At 38.6% G+C, this 21,830-nt stretch overlaps 2 protein-coding genes across 2 annotated transcripts; one reads left to right on the top strand and one right to left on the bottom strand.

Moving 5' to 3' along the window:
* Positions 1-302: 302 nt before the first annotated feature.
* Positions 303-1,045, bottom strand: LOC114688290. The gene is given in 2 exon segments (XM_028862907.1): positions 303-601; positions 604-1,045. Coding segments are annotated over 2 exon segments (741 nt in total).
* A 16,246-nt stretch (positions 1,046-17,291) lies between these two features.
* On the top strand, positions 17,292-20,096 carry LOC114688289. Its single transcript, XM_028862906.2, has 3 exons — positions 17,292-17,425; positions 17,733-17,842; positions 19,313-20,096. The coding sequence occupies exons 2-3, from the start codon at positions 17,814-17,816 to the stop codon at positions 19,983-19,985; spliced, it is 702 nt and encodes a 233-aa protein (XP_028718739.2). The 5' UTR covers positions 17,292-17,425; positions 17,733-17,813; the 3' UTR covers positions 19,986-20,096.
* Positions 20,097-21,830: the final 1,734 nt, after the last annotated feature.

Here is a 21,830-nt window from a genome sequence, read left to right as displayed (position 1 = left end):
CAAACCGTATTCCTCATGGGATTCACTAGGTTTACAGAGGACACATGCCTTTATACTATACTCTTTCTTGCTATTGCTTGTTGTCACAGTCAAATGGGTTCAGGACCTGCAGTTTAGAATGTGAAAACATTTAAAGAATGGAATGTGTTTAACAGCAACGAAGGAATAAAACTTAGACACACTCCCAGAAATCAAGTTGATATTTTATATAGAATGAATTGGTGGTTACACAGTACTGTATACAAAAGGGCAATTTCTTCAAGGATTCTCCTGGCAGATGTAAAAATGCCAGAGCCCTCACTTCAGACCTTTTGCTCAGCCAGGTTGGAAGCACACCAGTCCTTCACCTGACTCTGTACTGTCAAAGAGATCATCTCACAGAGAAACAAAATCATGCCAAAGAGTGACATCGTGGCAGTCAGGACACCCATTGGGAACACCTTTGTGCAGTGTTTCTTTATAATGTCCTCCTTTTTAACGGGAAAGTCGGCTGGAAAGTCAAGAGTGGTTTGCCCATACATGTCTAACAGGTGGTTCAAGGTCACAGTAACAAGCATTAAAAGGCTGCTCACAGCCAAAATTATGGCAGACATCTTGTAGTAAACAGCTGGATCTCAAGGATTGGGTCTTCCATACAGCTGAGGTTAATGGCCACTGAAGTAAAAATCAGGACTAGGATTTTCATCAAAATGGCCCACACTATCAGGACTTGTAAATACTGAAATTCAGATGACTTGTTCCAGGTTGAATTGATAGGGGTGTGAACCAACATCCTGGTTACAGACCCAGAGATGTTAAAGTCCTGAGTGTAATAAGCTTCCCAGAGTCCAATTGACACAAATTGCACAAGTTTGTTGTTAAACTCCCATAGGCGCCAGCATTGGCTGCTTGCAAGGATGATTTCAAATACCAAATCTGTTGTACTGCAAATCAAGCCACTGAACTGGAAGATGTACTCCTTCATGTTGGCAAATCTGAAGAAGGCATCAAAGAAGAATAGAGTCAGTGAGAATACAAGGGAAGGCAGGAAAATAGAAGGCGTCATGGCTTAGAGAGCACTGAGCTCTCATACCTTGTCCCTGTTGTCACCTAGACATGTTTCAGTGGTCTATGTACAGGCTATTGTTCTTCAATAATAATAAAAGTAATATTTGTTGACTAGGAATTTCAATGCTTAGAACTGATAATTAGAAGAGAGTTTGCAATGTCATATGTAATGTCATGCTTATTTTACCTGTATTTGCAATTTGTCAATATTTAACACCATAAAGAGAGGAAAAAGCAGAGGAATGCTCAAATTTATTGTCATTTCTAAAATATAGTACTATAACATTTCATGACTAGCACAAACTAAAATCATCTATGAAAGAACCAAAGAAAATGAAAATAATTTATATAGTAAACTCATTTATGTAAAAATAATAACACACTTGACATAAATTTTTGTGTACATATATGTTTATAAAAAGAGGTCTAGCGGGGCAGGGGTGGCACACTCCTTTAATCCCAGCACTCAGGAGGCAGAGCCAGGCAGATCTCTGTGAGTTTGAGGCCAGCCTGAGCTACCAACTGAGTTCCAGAAAAGGCACAAAGCTACATAGAGAAACCCTGTCTCAAAAAACCAAAAAAAGAGGTCTATACATAAATGATACACCTCAGAAATGATAGTGTACAATGCTATTCCTCTTTGTGCATTTTGGGGAAATATACACTTCTATAAAAAAAGCTATACATATTTTATAATTGAAACCAGAAAGACTATGCCCATCAACAGATAGGGCTCAGTGGTAAAGTGATTATCTAACAGGCACAAAACCCTGAATTCTTCTTTAGTATCTGTAACCAAAATCTATGTGTAAAATTGTCCAGAGAGTGAGTCAGAGGAATAGGGGAAATCGATAATTAACACATAAAATCATATAAATCCATAAAAGTGGATATTTCCAAATATAGCCCATCTCTTACTTAAAATTTCATCTTTAGATAATTACCTTCATTTCAGTGAAACAAAAAGAAACCTGATATATTTTCTGTGAGCAAATATCTTCTTTCACAGAAAATTTACACTCTGTATTGTAACTTTGAACTACTTTGCACCTTTTCTCAATTCCAATCATAGGATGAAAAGGAGAAAAATTACACACTGAGAGGTAGTACTAGATCATTTAGCATAAAGGAAGGAGGTGAGTCATTTACTCACTAGGCATGTAGATAACGTCACTGCTAACTGTGCATGCAGAAGGTTAAAGGCGCCTACTCAGTGGATCTCCTTGCCAGGAAACCTTCTCTAAACAGCTACCCCCTGCTCTAAAGTCTCTGTAGAATGTGCTTCCTGACTGAGTGAAGGCAGTAGCTGTTCTAATAGGGAAGTTTCATCAGCAAGATGAGTTCACAATTCATGGTGGCTTGGGTAACACCCTGCCCACATCATCTTCCTTTCCAAGGCAGGCTGGAGGCAATGGACTCCAAGAACAGTGTGCTTTGAAGCAGTGCTGAAAACGCAATGAAGATTGCTGGTGTTCCAAGAAAAAAAAATGAGCTAGCTTGACAGTATCTGTGGTGTTTGAAACACTTGGAGTAGATGCATGTGATTCATAAAGACCATATTTGAAAGCCCCCATATATAACATAAAGTTTTTATACCTTTGTGTATTATGGACAAGAAGATTCATTTAGAAGGTGGCAGAATCACAGTAAATGCCCATATATGCAGTCAGAGAAAGAGTGGAAAAACCTTCAGAAAAAAGAAATTCTATTAGGAAGACATTTGAGCTCAGAGCAATGTCTCTCCAACCTGTTGATCCCACAATCCTTTCCATTCACTCCTGTCCTTGGCTTAAAAAGAACCTCATATAAATACTTAAGGAGTATTCGTACATCTCACTCTCTAAGGATACCCATGTAATCCTTTCCCCCATTTTGTAGGTAAGGAAACAACAGAGAGAGGTTAATTCATATACTCAACATCAGTGAGTTACACAATTAAAACCTGCAGAGCTTTAGTAATATTTCTTTTACATATGTGTGTTCCCTTGTGTTTGGGGCATAAATGTTCAGAATTGAAACTTCATCTTGGTGGACCTTTCCTGTGATGAGTATGTAATGTCCTTTTTTTTAATCTCTTTTCACTGATTTTAGTTTGAAGTGTACTTTGCTGGATATTAGGATTGATTGCTACACCAGTTTGCTTCTTAAGACTATTTGATTGGAATGATTTTTCCCAGCCTTTTATTCTTTGGTAGTTTCTATCTTTGAAATTGAGGTGTGTTTCTTGTACGCTTGGGGTTTACTGCTGTGGTGTTATCTATTGCCTGTGTTTTCGTGGGTGTATCTGATTTCCTTAGGTTGTAATTTTCCTTCTAGTACTTTCTGTAGGACTGGATTTGTGGATAGGAATTTTTTAAATCTGATTTTGTCTTGGAATGTCTTCCTCACTCCGTCAATGGTGATTGTAAATTTTACTGGATATATCATTCTAGGCTGGCATCCATGGTCTCTTAGTGTCTGCATACATCTGTCCAGGTCCTTCTGGCTTTCAAGGACTCCATTAAGGAACTGGGAGTTATTCTGATGGGTTTGCCTTTATAAGTCACTTGGCCTTTTTCCTTTGCTGCTCTTAATATTCTTTCTTTATTCTGTAGGTTTAGTTGTTTAATTATTATGTGGTGAGGGGAATTTTGGGAAGGTCTAGTCTGGTGTTTTATAGGCTTCTTGTATCATCATAGGTATTTTCTCGTTAATTTGGGAAAGTTTTCTTCTTTGATCTTGTTGAATATATTTTCTGTGCCATTGAGTTGATATTCTTCTCCTTTAAGTGAGCAGTCTTTGCAATCAAATGTCTATCTGCAGTTAAAAATCCTGAAGACAAAACAATCCAGATTCTTTGTGTGATATCCATCTTTATGTGGCTTATTTTTATATTACTTTTACTTTTTCTTTATAAAACTATCCATTTCTTTATATAACTCTTTATATTACTTTTTTCTCTATTCCAGTCCTTCATATATTTTTATATACATTGTAAACCATTTAGAGGTTTATCCCATCTGAGTCTCTCTTATTGTGGATCTATTGCTTTAAACTATAGCATTCTTGGCCCACCTCAGCTCTCCAACATGGTGGAACTATGTTTACCACCAGATTTGGGGGAACCATTCATACCACCAGCCTCTTGGAGGCAGTAAGTCTGTGCGTCTATTAAAGCAGCATGTAGTCCAGAAATCTTTTATTTTGTACTAGGAAAATCTATATCCTCCATGCAGCATATGCATGGCTTGAAATCTGTGATGCTACAGGTGAAGGCTACTTGCCACAAACCCACCATAGAGTAGCTCAAGCATGCAGGCTGCTGCTAACTTGAGAGAGACAACTAGGAATCTATTTTTAAGCTTTCTCAGGTTTTAGGTGGAAACTCTTGCCCCACATTCTGGCGCCATATGTAGCTGAATTTTTCCTGTGTGCACTCAGCTCCTGCAGCTGCTCAGACCCAAGTAAACACACAGAGACTTATATTACTTATAAACTGTATGGCCATGGCAGGCTTCTTGCGATCTAGTTCTTATATCTTAAATTAACCCATTTCTATTAATCTATAAGTTGCCACGTGGCTTGTGGCTTACACGTACTTTTACATCTTGCTTCCTCTGTGCTGGCTGGTGACTCCTGACTCAGCTTTCCTCTTCGCAGAATTCTCTTATCTGCTTATCTCACCAATACTATACTTCCTGTCTGGCTACTGGCCAATCAATGTTCAATTTATCAATCAAATCAGAGCAACACATTCACAGCATACAGAGTGATATCCACAGCAGTCTAAATTTCTGGGGATCTCATTATGCAAATTCTTTCATGAACTGTGTTTTCTGGATTAGGAGTGTGAGTGTGGAGATATCAGGCAATAGCTTATTCTGGAGGAACATCCAAAAAGCCAATGCAGGTGCTTGAAAACAAGAGCTGGGAGTATGGAGATGGCACTAAGTGTATGATGTTCTGAGGACTACACCAGAGAGAGAGGATATAAATTCTGCAAATAGCTATCTAGCCCTGGAACTGGGGAGACATCAGGTACATCATTGCTTACACTGTATACATCTGGAAAAGCCAGTGCAGACCCTATGTGAGATGAGATATGCTGGATAGGTATAGAAATGGTGCTGGTGGCTAAAGTTTGGTAAATACCATCCAGACAACCAGTGATTGATCTTTGCTCCCAGAGATAGGCTTTGGAGTGTGGAGGTGTGGCAGGACTACTTGAATGTGAAGGAAGTCAGCAGGGAAAGCTGGAGCAGGAGTTTTCACATTTGACATAGGCCTAGGGCTATGGAAAGGACTCTGTCAGAATATCTGGCAGAAGAAGGGTAGGTTTGGGAGCAACAAACCATGAATGACACTGGAGGTGCACTGGCAAGCCAACATCTGAGAAGCATCATCATGCAAATCTAATCAATAATTACACATCTAAAGCTATTCTTAGGAGTGTCAAGATGGCACAGCTGAAGAGGCTTCTAGGGGAACTCAAAATTTAGGAAGTGATATCAACAGTCAATGAAGTATTTTACAAACACTTTGAAATATATCTAAAAGCCTTATTTTCACTTAGCCAACATGTATCATTTTAAAAAATGAGAACGATACTAAACATTAAAATGGCAAATTGTTACAAATAAACAGAAATATTTAAAAATTAATAAATACTAAACTAAAATGTAAGACTTTTCACAGGACTGTAAAGGATGCTATGCTAACTTCTTATAACAATAAATGGTTCCAAATAGTGCTGCTATGAACATAATTGAGTATGTGTCCTTGTGGTATGATTAAGCATTCCTTGGGTATATGCCCAAGAGTGGTATAGCTGGGTCTCGAGAGAGATTGTTTGCCAATTTTCTGATAAATGTGCCATACTGATTTCCAAAGTGGCTGTACAAGTTTGCATTCCTACCAACAGTGCAGGGGTGTTCCTCTTTCTCCATATCCTTTCCAAAATAAGCCCTATTCAGTGTTTTTGATATTAACCATTGTGACAGGTATAAGATGGTATCTCAGAGTCGTTTTGATTTGCATCTCTTGATGACTAAGGATGCTGAGCAATTCCTTAAATGTCTATCAGTCCTTTGAAATTCTTCCTTTGAGAATTCTCTGTTTAGCTTTATAGCCCATTATTAATTGTACTGTTAGGTATTCTGATGTCAAATTTCTTGTATATATTCTGAATATCAGACCTGTGTCAGATATGGGGGTTGGTGAACATCTTTTCTGTTTCTGTAGGCTGTTGTTTTGTCTTATTAACTGTATCTTTTGACCTACAAAAGCTTCACAGGTTCAAGAGGTCCCATTTATTAATTGTTTCTCTGTGTCTTTGCTACTGGCATTATATTTAGGAAGTGATCTCTGGTGCCAATGTGTTCAAGACTACTTCCTACTTTCTCTTCTATCAGGATCAGAGTAACTGGATTTATGCTGAGGTCTTTGATCCACTTGGAGTTAAGTTTTGTGCATGGTGACAGATATGGATCTGTTTGCAATCATTCTCAGAACATTGGGAATCAATCTACCTAAAGACCAGTGATACCACTTTTGAGCATTTACCCAAATGATGCTCAGTCTTTCAATGAGAATACCTGCTCATGTATGTTCACAGCAATATTATTTGTAAGAGCCAGAACCTGGAAACAATGATTTCAATTTTTCAACTGAAAAATGGATAAAGAAAATGTGGTTCATATACACAATGGAGTACTACTCAGGAGAGAAACAACAATGGCATCATGAGGTTGGCCGGCAAATGGATAGAACTAGAAAATATCATCCTGAGTGAGGTAACCCAGAGTCGGAATGGCAGACAAGGTATGTACTCACTCATAAATGGATACTAGATATAAAGCAAAGGATAACCAGACTTCAACCCATAGCTCCATGGAGGCTAGCTAGTAAGAAGGATGCTAGGAAGGAAGTATGGGTCACCCAGTGATGAAGAAATGGATGAGATCTACATATGCAAACTGGGGGTAAGGGGGGTAATGGAGGACAAGGGATGGAATGGGATATGAGAACTTAGGGGAGAGGGAGGTTCCAACGCTAATGGGAAGAGAGTGGGAGAGCAAGGAAAGAGATACCATGATAAATGAAGACCCCCATGGGAATAGGGAGAGGCACAGTCCTAGGGAGAGTCCCAGGAATCCTCAAGGATGATCCCTCCATAGACTACTGGCAATATTCAAGAGGGTGCCTGAGCTGGCCTACTCCTGTTGACTGGATGGCTGAATAACTTAACCATCATTATGGAGCCCTCATCCAGTGACTGATGGAAGCAGATGCAGAGATCTATGGCCGGCTGGCAGGTGGAGATCCAGGAGTCCAATCCATGAAATAGAGAGGGGATGTTATGAGCAAGAGATATAGAGACAATATTTAGAAAAAGTACAGAGACAACTAGCAAAACTAGTGGAAACATATGAACTGTTCACCAATACCTGAGGAGCCCCCATGGTACTGGACTAGACCCTGTGGATAAGCAAAACAGTGGTTTAGCTTGAACTGTTTATGGGATCCCCCAGGCAGTGGGATTGGGACTGGTCCCTAGTACATGAGTTGGCTTTTTGGAGCCTAGAGTCTATGGTGAGATACTTTGTGCAGCCTTGGTGCAGAGACTTAGACCTGCCTCAACTGATTGTACCAGGCTCTGCTGACTACCCGTGTGAGACCTTGCCTTGGGGAGGTGGGATTCAGGGGTGGGCTGTGGGGGAAGCCTAGTTGGTGGGAAGAGGGAAGAGAGGGAAATCTGTGGTTGGTATGTAAAATGAATAGAAAAATCTCATAATAAAAAACAACAGAGGAATAAGCATAATTCAAAAAGTAGAGAAAGGAAAACAAAATGCAAAAAAAAAAAAACAAAATCCAAAACAATTAATGTTTCCATTGCTTTTGAAAAAAGTTAATAATAGCAGTGAAAAATAGCTGTGCTAGGCAGGTATTAATTTCCAAAGTTGTAGAAAGCTTTGAAAAATTATTAATCCATTTTTGAGAAACTGTTACACCCTTGAGGCATCATAATCCATGCTTTTAATCTCTCCATGCAAAAGACATGCAGATATCTGTGAGTTTGTGGCCAGTCTCACATACATAGAGAAGTTCAGTCCAATGTATACTGTGAGACTATGATTAAGATATCTTGATGTCTGAGAGTAACAGAGTTTGAAGTAAAACACAGAATGATAAAAGGAGGATATTTTTCAATTCAAAACAAAATACCCTGTAGTTTCACATACATACAATCTGTTATTACTGACAATGCATAATTTGTGTCTATATCTAAGATGATTTCAGAGGGTAAGATGGCCCAAAAAATCTCTATTGAAGACATTTTGCTCAAATTAAAATATCTGTTCTTCTACCACACAAATATATTTTTCCCTTTTTCAAATAACTGTGTATGCTATGCACATCAGGCATTGTAGTACTTATTTATAAATGATTTCAAAAGTAAACTTTTCTTTTAAAGATTATTCACATACAAAGTGAAGTTAAACACACTGGTCCTTTATGGCTAAGTATGGCTAGGAAGTTGTCTTCCTTGCTCATAATCCACCATTCAGCCTTAGTAGCCATGGAAACCTAAGAATTTTTAAAGAGAGTTAATTCTCTGTCAACTGGCAGTCACTAACATTTGGTCTTCCTAGAAGCGAAAAAGAGGCAAGTATTTTACATTCCAAGGTGGTTTTATTATTCACATTTTATTTCACAGGACACAAAATGCCAGAAAGGGCATTTACATGAGAGTAAGTGTGTGTAAATGCTCAGGAATATCATAAGTGTCAAGAAGCCCCATGTGGGACTGCAGGTAATCATTGAGCTGCCCTGCAGGTTTTATTTGTGTAGCTCTCTGATGTTGAGTATGTGAGTTAGCCCCTCTCTGTTGTTCCCTTACCTACAAAATGGGGAAAATGATTGAATGGGAATCCTTAGAGAGTCAGTAATATCAGATGTATGAACACTCCTGAAGTGTTTAAATGAGGTTATAATTAAGCCAAGGACAGGAGGTGAATGGAATTTTCCTTCTCTTGCATTCTGTAGGGCTGGGTTAGTGAGTAGGTAGTGTTTAAATCTGGTTTTGTCTTGGAATGCCTTGTTCACTCCATCTATGGTGATTGAAAGTACTAGTCTGGGCTGGCATCCATGGTCTCTTAGTGTGTGTGTTACATCTGACCAGGTCCTTCTGCCTTTCACAGTGTCCATTGACAATTGGGTGTTATTCCGAAGGGTTTGCCTGATGTTTTTGAGTTAATCTTGTATCCTGCCACCTTACTGAAGGAGTTTATCAGCTGTAGGAGTTCCCTGGTAGAATTTTTGGGTCAATTATGTATACTATCATATCATCTGCAAATAATGAAAGTTTGACTTCTTCCTTTCCAATTTGTATCCACTTGATCTCCATTTGTTGTCTTATTGCTCTAGCTAGAACATCAAGTTTTCTATTGAATAAGTATGGGGAGAGTGGACAGCCTTGTCTTGTTCCTGATTTTACTGGAATCGCTTTGAGTTTCTCTCCATTTTATTTGATGTTGGCTGTCGGCTTGCTGTAAATTGCCTTTATTATGTCTAGGTATGTTCCTTGTATTCCTGATCTCTCTAGATCCTTTATCATGAAGGGGTGTTGGATTTTATCAAAGGCTTTTTCAGCATCCAATGAGATGATCATGTGGTTTTTTCCTTTCAGTTTGTTTATATGGTGTACTACATTGACTGATTTTCCTATGTTGGACCATCCTTGCATCCCTAGGATGAAGCCTACTTGTTTATGGTAAATAATTTTTTTGATGTGTTCCTGGATTCACTTAGCCAGTATTTTATTGAGTATTTTTGCATCAATGTTCATGAGGGAGATTGGTCTGTAACTCTCTTTTTTTGTTGCATCTTTGTGTGGTTTGGGTATCACGTAACGATAGCCTCATAAAAAGAATTTGGTAATACCCCTTCTGTTTCTATGTTGTAGAAAAATTTGAAGAGTATTGGTATTAGCTCTTCTTTGAAAATCTGGTAGAATTCTGCGCTGAAACCATTTGGTTCTGAGCTTTTTTGGTTAGGAGAATTTTAATGACCATTTCTATTTCCTTGGGGAATATTGGTCTATTTAAACAGTTTTATCTGGTCTTGATTTAACTTAGGTATGGGGTACCTATCCAGAAATTCATCCACTTCTTTCAGATTTTCCAATTTTGTGGAGTAGATGTTTTTTGGAGTATAACCTGCTGATTCTATGGATTTCCTCATTGTCAGTTGTTATGTCCCCCTTTTCATTTCTGATTTTGTTAATTTGGATGCTCTCTCTCTCTGCCATTTGGTTAATTTGGATAAGGGCTTATCTATCTTGTTGACTTTCTCAAAGAAACCACTCTTTTCTTATTGATTCTTTGTATTGTTCTTTGTTTCTATTTTATTGATTTCAGCTCTCAATTTAATTATTTCCTGGCGTCTGTTTCTCCTGGGTGAATTTGCTTCTCCTTGTTCTAGAGCTTTCAGTTGTGCTGTTAATTCACTAGTGTGAGATTTCTCCAACTTCTTAATGTGGACATTTAGAGCCATGAATCTTCCTCTTAGCACTGTTTTCATGGTGTTCCATGAGTTTGGATATGTTGTTCATTATTTTCATCGAATTCTAGGAAATCTTTAATTTCTTTCTTTATTTCTTCTTTGACCCATTGTTGATTCATTTGGGCATTATTCAGTTTGCATGAGATTGTAGGCTTTCTGTAATTTTTGTTGTTATTCAGGTATAACTTTAAGCCATGGTGGCATGATAAGACACAGGAGGTTATTTCAATTTTTTTTGTATCGGTTGAGATTTGCTTTGTGACCAAGCATATGGTCGATTTTGGAGAAGGTTCAATGGGGTGCTGAAAAGAAGGTATATTCTTTTTTCTCAGGGTGGAATATCCTGTAGATAATTATTAAGTCTAATTGAGTCATAATGTCTGTTTTTTTCCCTTATTTCTCTGTTAAGTTTCTGTCTGGCAGACCTGTCCATTGGTGAGAATGGGGCGTTGAAGTTTCCTACTACTATTGTATGGGGTTTGATGTGGGATTTAATCTTTAGTAATGCTTCTCTTAGGAATGTCAGTTCCCTTTTATTTGGGGTATTAAATATTCAGAATTGAGACTTCATCTTTTCGGCTCTTCCCTGTGATAAATATATATAGTGTCCTTCCTCATCTCTTTTAGTTGATTTTAATTGGGAGTCTATTTTATTAGCTATTAGGATAGTTGCACCAGCTTGCTTCTTAAATCCATTTGATTGGAATGTCTTTTCCCAGCCTTTTATTCTGATGTGTGTCTATCTTTGAAGTTGAGGTGTGTTTCTTGTATGCAGCAAATGGATGGATCTTGTTTTCATATCCATTCTTGTTAGCCTGTGTCTTTTTAATAGGTGGATTGAGACCATTGATATTGATGGATATTAATGACCAGTTATTGTTAATTCCCATTATTTTTTGGTGGTAGTGTTGTATGTTTCCCTTCTTTGGTATTTTTTGGTATGGGTCTATCTATTGCCTGTGTTTTCATGGTTGTATCTAACTTCCTTAGGTTGGATTTTTCCTTCCAGTGCTTTCTGTAGGGCTGGATTTGAGGAGACATATTGTTTAAATCTGGTGTATCATGGAATATTTTGTTTACTCTGTCTATGTTGATTGAGAGTTTTGCTGGGTATAATAGTCTGGGTTGGCATCCATGGTCTCTTAGTATCTGCATAACATTTGACCAGGACCTTATGGCTTTTATAGTCTCCATTGAGAAGTCAGGTGTTATTCTGATGGGTCTGCCTTTATATGTTACTTGGCCTTTTTCGTTGTAGCTCTTAATATTTTTTGTTTATTCTGTATGTTTAGTGGTTAGATTATTAAGTGGCCAGGGACTTTTTTTTTATGGACCCAGTCTGTTTTGTGTTCGGTAACCTCTTGTATTTTTATAGGCATTTCCTTCTTTAGTTTGGGAAAGTTTTCTTGTATGATTTTGTTGAATATATTTTCTGTGCCTTTGAGTTGGTGTTCTCCTTCTTCTGTTCCTATTATTCTTAGGTTTGGTATTTTCATGGTGTCATAAATTTCCTGGACATTTTGGGTCATGACTTCATTTGATTTAGTGTTTTCTTTGACAAGTGAATGTATTTCTTCTAATGTATCTTCAATGCCAGAGATCTGCTCTTCCATCTCTTGTATTCTGTTGGTTATACTTGCATCATCAGTTCCTGTTCATTTACTCAGATTTTCCACTTCCAGCATTACCTAAGTTTGTGTATTCTTTATTGACTCCATTTCAGTTTTGAAATCTTGAACTGTTTCCCTCACTTGTTTAAGTGCTATCTCTTGGCTTTCAAGGTATTTACTGATTTCTTCCCATTTTTTTGTTTGATTTTCCTAGATTTCATTAAGGGAATTTTTCATTTCCTCTTTTAAGATCTCTAATATCTTCTTGAAGTCATTTTCATGGTAGATATTTTCTGTTTTTTCTGTGTTGGGATGTTTAGGTCTTGCCGATGTAAGTTCTCATGGAGCCATATTTGTTTTTATGTTGTTGAATGTATTTTTGCCCTGGTGTCTACCCATCTCTTTCTCCACTTGGTAAAATTGGTGTCTGTGTCTGGGGGAGTCCCTCTTGGTCTGATTGATACTCTTGATCCAGTAGGAGCTCTTGGTCTAGTCAATCCTGATGGACTTCTTGTCTTAGACTGCAGCTCTTAGTCCAACTGGCCCTAGTGGGCTCTGTCTCAGGGAGTAGCTGCAGTCTTACCATGTGGTAGATGGTGGTAGTCTGACCTGTCTGAGGATGTGTGCCTGCCAACTGGACTCTTAGTCCAGTTGGGTGCTGGCAGGCTCTGTCTCAGGGAACAGTTGCAATCTCAGAAGGTGAGTGGATTTGTGGAAAGTGGGGCTTGGGTTACAGGGTCTGATGGGGCATTGTGGTGGTCTGTCCTGTGTGCAGGAGGTCTGCCTGCCAACTGGCCTGAAACTGGAACTGCAATGGGTTGGAGTGTAGGGGCGCAGGGTTGTGCCCTTGGGCCCAAAGCCTAGGGGGTGGTGTGTTCGGGTATGAGGATAAAGACTCACCTCTTAGTCCAGTCAGGTGCTGTCAGGCTCTGTCTCAGGGAACAGTTGCAGTCCTTCCTCCATTTCTCTAAGTGAAATTTTCATTTTTTCTTGAAAAGCCTCTAGCATCTTCATGAAGCTCTTTTTATAGATGCTGTCTTCTGCTTCTTCTACATTGCGATGTTCAGGTCTTGGTGTTGGAGAATGGCTAGATTCTGGTGATGCTGTAATGCTCTTTATGTTGTTGTATGTATTTTTATATTGACATCTGCCTATCTCTTCCTCTAATAGGTATAAGAAGTCCCTGTTTCATAGCAAGTTGCTATTGGTCCACTCTGTGCTTATTGTGTCTGTGTCGAGGGGGCTCCTCTAGGTCCAAACTTAGCTATTGGTCTAATTGGAGCTGGGAGATCCTGTATCTCAGGGAACTTCTCTTGGCTCAACCTAAGCTAGTTGATTCTGCGACTCACGGAACTGCTTTTGGTCTTATCAGGGCTCTTGGTCCAGTCAGAGCTGACAGATTCTTTGTCTCAGGAAGCCTCTCTTGGTACAGTGAGAGGTGGCAGATTCTATGTCTCAGAAAACCACTCTTGGTCTAATGAGGGCTGGCTGATTCCCTGTCTCAGGAATTATTCTTGGTCCAATGAGAGCTGGCAGTTTGGTTTCTTTGACTCAGGAAGTTACTGGGGTCTCAGGCAGATGGGTTTTGGGGCAGGGCATGTAGACTGCGAGAACTGATTGGAGGTTTTTGTGGTGAGGCCTTCCCAGAGGAGTTTGAAAAATGATCAATTCCATTCTTTGAGAAACTGTTACAATCTTGTGGCATTGTAATATATGCTTTTAATCTCTGCACTTAAAAGGCATGCAGATATCTGTAAGTTTGAAGCCAGTTTCATATACATGGTGAATTCAGTCCAAAGTTATACTGTGAGAGTACGATTCAAACCAACCAAGCAACTAACCAAGCAACCAAACAACTAACTAAACCAACCGACCAAACAACCAACCAACCAACCAACCAATTCATTATATACATAACAATTACTACAGCCCTGTGTTTACTATAAAATAGTAACAAAACAATTTATTCTATGGTTTATGAGGAAGAAAAACAGATTAATTTCCCTTAGTAGCAATAATGCTAATTTGAGATAGATTACACTTGTTTCCTACATTCTGAAAACATTTAAATATAATGTCTTTTGGCTTAATTTCCTTTAAGGCTGCCAAGGATTGTAAGCTGTAGGTAATGGTCAATATGGACACTTTAGCTGAAGTTCATGGCTTACATTCCATTTCTATAATTCACTTCATATGAAAGGGTGCTATTTTTTATGGACAATCTGAAATTCATGATGACATATTTTGGGTAATTTAAAAAATATTCCTTTTTTATAAGAAGGAGCAGATAAGATGGTTTTCCATACTTTACTCATCTTTCCTCCTGAAAAAGAATAGTCTTGGGTGGCAATAAAATCCAAGCATTTGGGAAAAAAATGCCTAAATAACAGCATTACAGATATCCATGTAAACTTTCAACATTGTGAGGGTAAGGTATGCCTTCAGAGCTATAATCCAAGTGGGTGCAGTTTTAATGTAACATTGAGTCTAAAACATGACTGGGAATGAGGAGAAAACTAAGGACAGTAGGAACATATGCTTACTAACTGGTTCAGACTCTGGACTAGTTTCCTTCAGTTGTCTCTAAAATTTTTCTAAAACATTTCATATTTAAAATAAAAGTCCTAGTTAAAATAAATTCCTCCAATTTTCAATTCATGGATTCTTTCTGTTAGTTTTGTCCTTAATGATAACACAGTAAATATAAGCCACCACATTATTACCTTTACCTTCAGCTGTGACTTACCTATCAGCAGGTGTGTTCTAAGTAGTATTTTTTTACACCCCCTTATATTGAGAGCCACTGGTAGCAAAAGTCCATGGGTGTATGAAGCAGTGACAATTAGAGTTCAGAAGGTTAACCTATCAGAACTAAGGGTTCTGTTAGAAGAAACAATCATGCAAGGCTGGTCTATATCACGGCAATCATTAATCCTGTCTGTTGGAGGTAAACCCTCATTTGAGGTTTCATCTTTCAAAGAAACTCTACTGTGTTTCAAGTTGATCAAGAGTAGAGAGCACAATCATCATTGGGGTTTATAGCAGAGGTCTCAAACAAAAGCATGTTGTGCATGTCATCAAAATTCTTCTTTTGTTTATTTTCATGAGACCTGGTTTCAGAGTACCTCTGGCTTTCTGGGAGCTCACTATGTAGACAAGTCACACCTAGAACTCACAGAGATTGGGCTGCCTCTCTTTCCCGTTGCCGAGATTAAAGTTATGGTTCACCACACCCAGATGATCAGCTGACATTTGGGCCAAGCTCCTGAGAATCTGGATGATGCTTTTCAGGTCACATTTACTTCCAGCGGAATCTGTGGTATATCATTTGCTGGCAAATGCTGTTTGAATTCTTCTATCTAAGATGGCAGGCTGTGGAATCTTCCCTGTTGGTCACATACATAAAAACAACAACATGCACATTTATACAGTAGGACTATGCCATGCTTTTTATGAAACATTCTTGTCTTCCCATTTCCTGTAACAGGATGTTTATGCACTTCCCATTGAGCTCCACAGCTCACTCTAAGAAATTCACCCTGATTTTGGTATCAGTGTGTTCTGGAAGCTGCCATGTAGCAAAAAATGTAGGTTTTTTTCATTGGTTATTATACCACAAATACATTATGGAGTACAAAGAGATCAGGTTTAAAAAGAAAGCCAAACTTTCCTTCTCGTTTTAACACTCCTTTGCACACTTGGGCTAATTTTACTATATGCTTACAAGATGGTATGTTCTCAAGATGTGACCATAGAAAGAAATACCACTGTGTAAATTTACATAGCTTTATATCAGTTTGTAAGAATTTAAGAGTTACCTGGAAAGAAGAAGCTCAATTAAGGGATTCTCTCCATCAAATTGCCTATAGTCAAGTCTATAGGACATTTTCTTGGTTAGTGATTTTCTTGATTAGTATCTTATTTAGGATGTCCTGGCAGAAGGCAGGCAGTACAAAACCTGGGCCTCTGGTAATGGATGACATAAAAATGCAAATTGAGCAAGCTATGGGGTCAACTCAGTAAGAAGTGTTTTTCCATGGCTCCTGCTTGATTCATTTTCTGTCTTTGGTTTCTGGCTTGAGTGCTTGCCCTAATCCGTTGAGATGATGCACTGTGATGTGGCAATGTGAGCCACATGAACCATTTCCTCTCCACTTGAATTTACTCACGGTGCTTTTAGCATAGCAGTAGAAACCCTAACAAGTATCATCAAAGTAAGTTTGAAGTAAAACACAGAAAGATAAAAGGAGGATATTTTTCTATTCAAAACAAAATACCTCATGGTTTTATATACATATAATCTGTTATTACTGACAATATTTACTTTGTGCCTCTATCTAAGATGTTTCTACAAGGTAAGGTGGTCTCAAAGTCTCTAATGAAGACAGTTTGCCTAAAGTGAAACTTATCTTCCACCTCACAGACACTGGAGGGCAAGGAATGGGGGATGAGGATGTAGATAGAGTTTTCCTGTCTGGCCCACAGTCAGGACAAATCTTTGTCACCTGCCAGTCCCACAGCCGCTCAGACCCAACCAAGTAAACACAGAGACTTATATTGCTTACCCACTGTAAGGCTGTGGCAGGCTTCTTGCTAACTGTTCTTATAGCTTAAATTAACCCATTTCCATAAATCTATACCTTGCCACGTGGCTGTGGCTTACCAGTGTCTTCACATTCTGCTTGTCCTGGCTGCGGCTGGCAGTGACTCCTTCTGCCTTCCTGTTCTTTCTTTTCTCCTCTCTGTTAGTCCCACCTATACTTCCTGCCTAGGCACTGGTCAATCAGTATTTTAATTATTGACCAATCAGAGCAACATATTTGCCATACAGACCATCCCATAGCATGAGGCCTTAGTTTTTTTTTCAAATAACTATCTCTACTATGTCCACCAGGCATTGTAGTATTTATTTGATGCATGATTTCAAAAAGGAAAATCCTCTTTTAAAGACTATTCACATACAAAGGGAAGTTAAGCACACTGGTCCTTTATGGCCAAATATGGCTAGGAAGTTGTGTTCTTTGCTCATAATCCACCATTCAGCCTTAGTAGCCATGGAAACAAGAATTTTTAAAGGGAGTAAATTCTCTGTCAACTGGCAGTCACTCACATTTAGTCTTACTAGAAGAGAAAAAGAGGCAAGTATTTGATATTCCCAGGTGGTTTTAATAATCACATTCAATTTCACGGAACAGAGAATGCCAGAAAGGGCCATTGACATGTCGGTAAGTGTCTAGAAGCCCCCTGTGGGACTGCAGGTAATCATTGAGCTGCCCTGTGGGTTTTAGTTGTGTAGGTCCCTGATGTTGAGTTTATGAATTGACCTCTCTCTGTTGTTTCCTTACTTACAAAATGGGGGAAATGATTAGATGGGTGTCCTTAGTAAGATGTATGCATATTCCTGAAGTGTTTAAATGAGATTCTTCTTAAGCCAAGGACAGGAGTGAATGGAAAGGATTGTGGGATCAACAGGTTAGAGAGACATTGCTCTGAGCTGAAATGTCTGCCTAATAGAATTTCTTTTTTCTGAAGGTTTTTCCACTCTTTCTCTGACTGCTTATATGGGCATTTACTGTTACTGGGAAGAACGACTGTGATCCTGCCACCTTCTAAATGAATCTTCTTGTCCATAATACACAAAGGTATAAAAACTTTATGTTATATATGGGAGCTTTCAAATATGGTCTTTATGAATCACGCGCATCTACTCCACGTGTTTCAAACACCCGAAGAAACAGATACTGCCAAGCTAGCTCATTTTTTTTTTCTGGAACACCAGCAATCTTCATTGTGTTCTCAGTACTGCTTCAAAGCACACTGTTCTTGGAGTCCATTGCCTCCAGCCTGCCTTGGAAAGGAAGATGATGTAGGCAGGGTGTTACCCAAGCCACCATGAATTGTGAACTCATCTTGCTGATGAAACTTCCCTATTAGAACAGCTACTGCCTTCACTCAGTCAGGAAGCACATTCTACAGAGACTTTAGAGCAGGGGGTAGCTGTTAGGGAAAGTTTCCTGGCAAGGAGATCCAGTGTGTAGGCCCCTTCAACCTTCTGCATGCACAGTTAGCAGTGATGTTATCCACATGCCTAGTGAGTAAATGACTCACCTCCTTCCTTCATCCTAAGATTGGAATTGAGAAAAGTTGCAAAGAAGTTTGTTTAAAGTTACAATATAGAGTGTAAATTTTCTGTGAAAGAAGATATTTGCTAACAAAAATATGTCAGGATTCTTTTTGTTTCACTGAAATGAAGCTAATTATCTAAAGATGAAATTTTAAGTAAGAGATGTGCTAAAATTAGAAAAATCCACTTTTATGGATTTCTAAGATTTTATGTGTTAATTATCCATTTCCCCTATTCCTGTGACTCACTCTCTGGACAATTTTACACATAGATTTTGGTTTACAGATACTAAAGAAGAATTCAGGGTTTGTGTGTATTAGATAATCACTTTACCACTGAACTCTATCCCCAGCTATATTACAGATAGATGTTGATGGGCATACGCTTTCTGGTTTCAATTATAAAATTTGTATAGCTTTCTTTAGAGAAGTGTACATTTCTGTAAAATTCACAAAGAGGAATGGCATTGTACACTATCATTTATGAGGTCTATCATGTATAGATCTCTTTTTATACACATATATGTATACACAAATTTATGTCAAGTGTGTTATTTTTACATAAATGATTTTACTATGTGAATTATTTTCATTTTCTTTCACAGATGATTTCAGTTTGTAACAATCATGAAATGTTATAGTACTATATTTTCGAAATTTTTTAATTTGAGCATTCCTCTGCTTTTTCCTTTCTTCATGGTATTAAAATATTTACAAATTGCAATTACAGGTAAAATAAGCATGACATTACACATGATATTGCAAACTCTCTTCTCATTGTCAGTTCTAAGCATTGAAATTCCTAGTCAACAAATATTATTATCTACTCTGTGAAGAATAATAATCTGTACAAAGACCACTGAAACATCTCTATGTGACAATAGGGACAAGGTATGAGAGCTCAGTGCTCTCTAAGCCATGACTCCTTCTGTTTTCCTGCCTTCCCTTGTATTCTCACTGACTCTATTCTTCTTTGATGCCTTCTTCAGATTTGCCAACATGAAGGAGTACATCTTCAAGTTCAGTGGCCTGATTTGCAGTACATCAGCTTTGGTATTGGATATCATCCTTGCAAACAGCCAATGCTGGCGCCTGTGGGAGTTTAACAACAAGCTTGTGCAATTTGTGTCAATTGGACTCTGGGAAGCTTATTACACTCAGGACTTTAACATCTCTGGGTCTATGACCAGGATGTTGGTTCACACCCCTATCAATGAAACCTGGAACAAGTCATCTGAATTTCAGTATTTACAAGTCCTGATAGCGTGGGCCATTTTGATGAAAATCCTAGTCCTGATTTTTACTTCAGTGGCCATTAAGATCAGCTGTATGGAAGGCCCATTCATTGAGATCCAGCTGTTTTGCTACAAGATGTCTGCCATAATTTTGGCTGTGAGCAGCCTTTTCACGCTTATCACTGTGACCTTGAACCACCTGTTAGACATGTATGGGCAAACCACTCTTGACTTTCCAGCCGACTTTCCCGTTAAAAAGGAGGACATTATAAAGAAACACTGCACAAAGGTGTTCCCAATGGGTATCCTGACTGCCATGATGTCACTCTTTGGCATGATTTTGTTTCTCTGTGAGATGATCGCTTTGAAAGTACAGAGTCAGGTGAAGGGCCAGTGTGCTTCCAACCTGGCTGAGCAAAAGGTCTGAAGTGAGGGCTCTGGCATTTTAACATCTACCAGGAGAATCCTTGAAGAAATTGCCCATTTGTACACAGTACTGTGTAATCACCAATTCATTCTATATAAAATATCAACTTGATTTCTGGGAGTGTGTCTAAGTTTTATTCCTTCCTTACTGTCAAACGCATTCCATTCGTTAAGTGTTTTCACATTCTAAACTGCAGGTTGTGATCCCATTCCACAGCGCCAACAAGCAATAGCAAGAAAGAGTACAGTATAAAGGCATGTGTCCTCAGTAAACCTAGTAAATCCCATGAGAAATACGGTTTGCAAGTAAACAGACACCTCAACACACACACACAAAAAAAGAAACCACATTCTTGTGTGGACACACTTAAGTATTCATATCTCTGAAAGGTAGAGCAGGAAGTTTTAGCCTTGGCACTGCCGGGAGTGTGGGATGCTGCTCTCTTGGAGAAAGAAGGCAATGCTGTTCACTGAGTATGCTAGTGCCATCTGTCGTCTGTCTCTATTAGAAGGCAGTAGTCATCTCCTATTTTCCCAGTTGTGAATAAATGCTCCAAATACCCAGACATTTCCAGTGTGCTCTGATGGTCCATGTGGTGGGTAGCATAGGACCATGCTAATCTATCAGCCATCCTTCAGGACCTTAAAAAAATCCTGATTTTCTTTCTGGGAACATTACTCCCTATTCTTTATCAGGTCAGCTTTCTGAGTGTGTGTTAGACTGTGTGAATACTTTCTCTCAATGGATCTATATCAATGGTTCTCAACCTGTGGTTTGTAGCCCCTTTTCAGGCTTGAATGACCCTTTCACAGGGATTGCCTAAGATCATTGGAAAACACAGATATTTACATTATGATTAATAAAAATAGAAAATTGCAGTTATGAAGTAGTAATGAAAACAATTTCATGGTTGGGGGTCACTAAAACATGGGAAAGGGTATTAGAGGGCCACAGCATTAGGATGTTTGAGAACAACTGATCTAGATCTTCCATCTCCTTCACCACCACCCACCATATCACATACCTGATTCATTTCTCTGACAAAATACATAACATGAGCAATAAAGGAAGAAAAGTTTATACTGGCTCTTAATTTGAGGAAATACACATCATGACTGAGAGATCATGGGGGCAAGAGTCCCAAGTTGCTTGCTACATTGCATTAGTAGTTAGGGAGCAGGGAGAGTAGTTAGGGCACTGCAGATGCTCCCCTAGCTCCCTCCTTGTTATGCAGCCAGGAACCTCAGTCCAAGGAATGATGCTACTCTATTTCAGATGGTTCTTCCCAGCCCAATTAATCATTCATCTTAACCTCTTTGAGACATTACCATAGGCTTCTGTATTTCTTGATTTTAGTTCCTGTTCACTCAACATTCAATATTAACCATTCCTAATTCTCTTCTTGACAATTTATGGTCCAAATATATCATTTTTATTACATTAATTTTTTTTGTGGGTGTGTGGTTGTACAAGAACATTTGTGCCATGGCTTGTGGTGATGTTATAGGGGACTTGGTAAGCAGTACCCTTCTAGGAGTATATGAATTTCATTAATTTGAGTGGACAAATTATGCATGTGCTGGAAATTTAACCCACACAGGACAGAGAGTAGAGTGACAGGTGAAGATGGTAGAGTTACATCTATAGATATGTGACAAGGAATTTTAAACTGGAAGCCACTGGGACTGAAAGTAACAGAGATATGCTTGTTCCTGACAGAAAGTAACTATTATAAACTCAATATACCCAGACTCAACTGAGCACAGAAGCAAGATCAGATGTCAGGAACTGTTTTGATTATGAGCAATGTGTGGCTGATGACAGGATATAGAATCATAGAACAAA

The sequence above is a fragment of the Peromyscus leucopus genome, chromosome X (genome assembly GCF_004664715.2).
Source record: "Peromyscus leucopus breed LL Stock chromosome X, UCI_PerLeu_2.1, whole genome shotgun sequence".
Taxonomy (NCBI): domain Eukaryota; kingdom Metazoa; phylum Chordata; class Mammalia; order Rodentia; family Cricetidae; genus Peromyscus; species Peromyscus leucopus.
The sequence above is the reverse complement of the archived record's forward strand: the minus strand, read 5'-3'. Positions and strand labels throughout refer to the sequence as shown.

What these genes read in the sequence shown, in the direction of transcription:
- LOC114688289 (XM_028862906.2), top strand. Translation starts at nt 17,814, where the DNA reads ATGAATCTTCTTGTCCATAATACACAAAG. An exon ending in CTTGTCCATAATACACAAAG is followed by an intron (nt 17,843 to 19,312) that starts GTATAAAAACTT and finishes TGCCTTCTTCAG; the next exon opens with ATTTGCCAACATGAAGGAGT.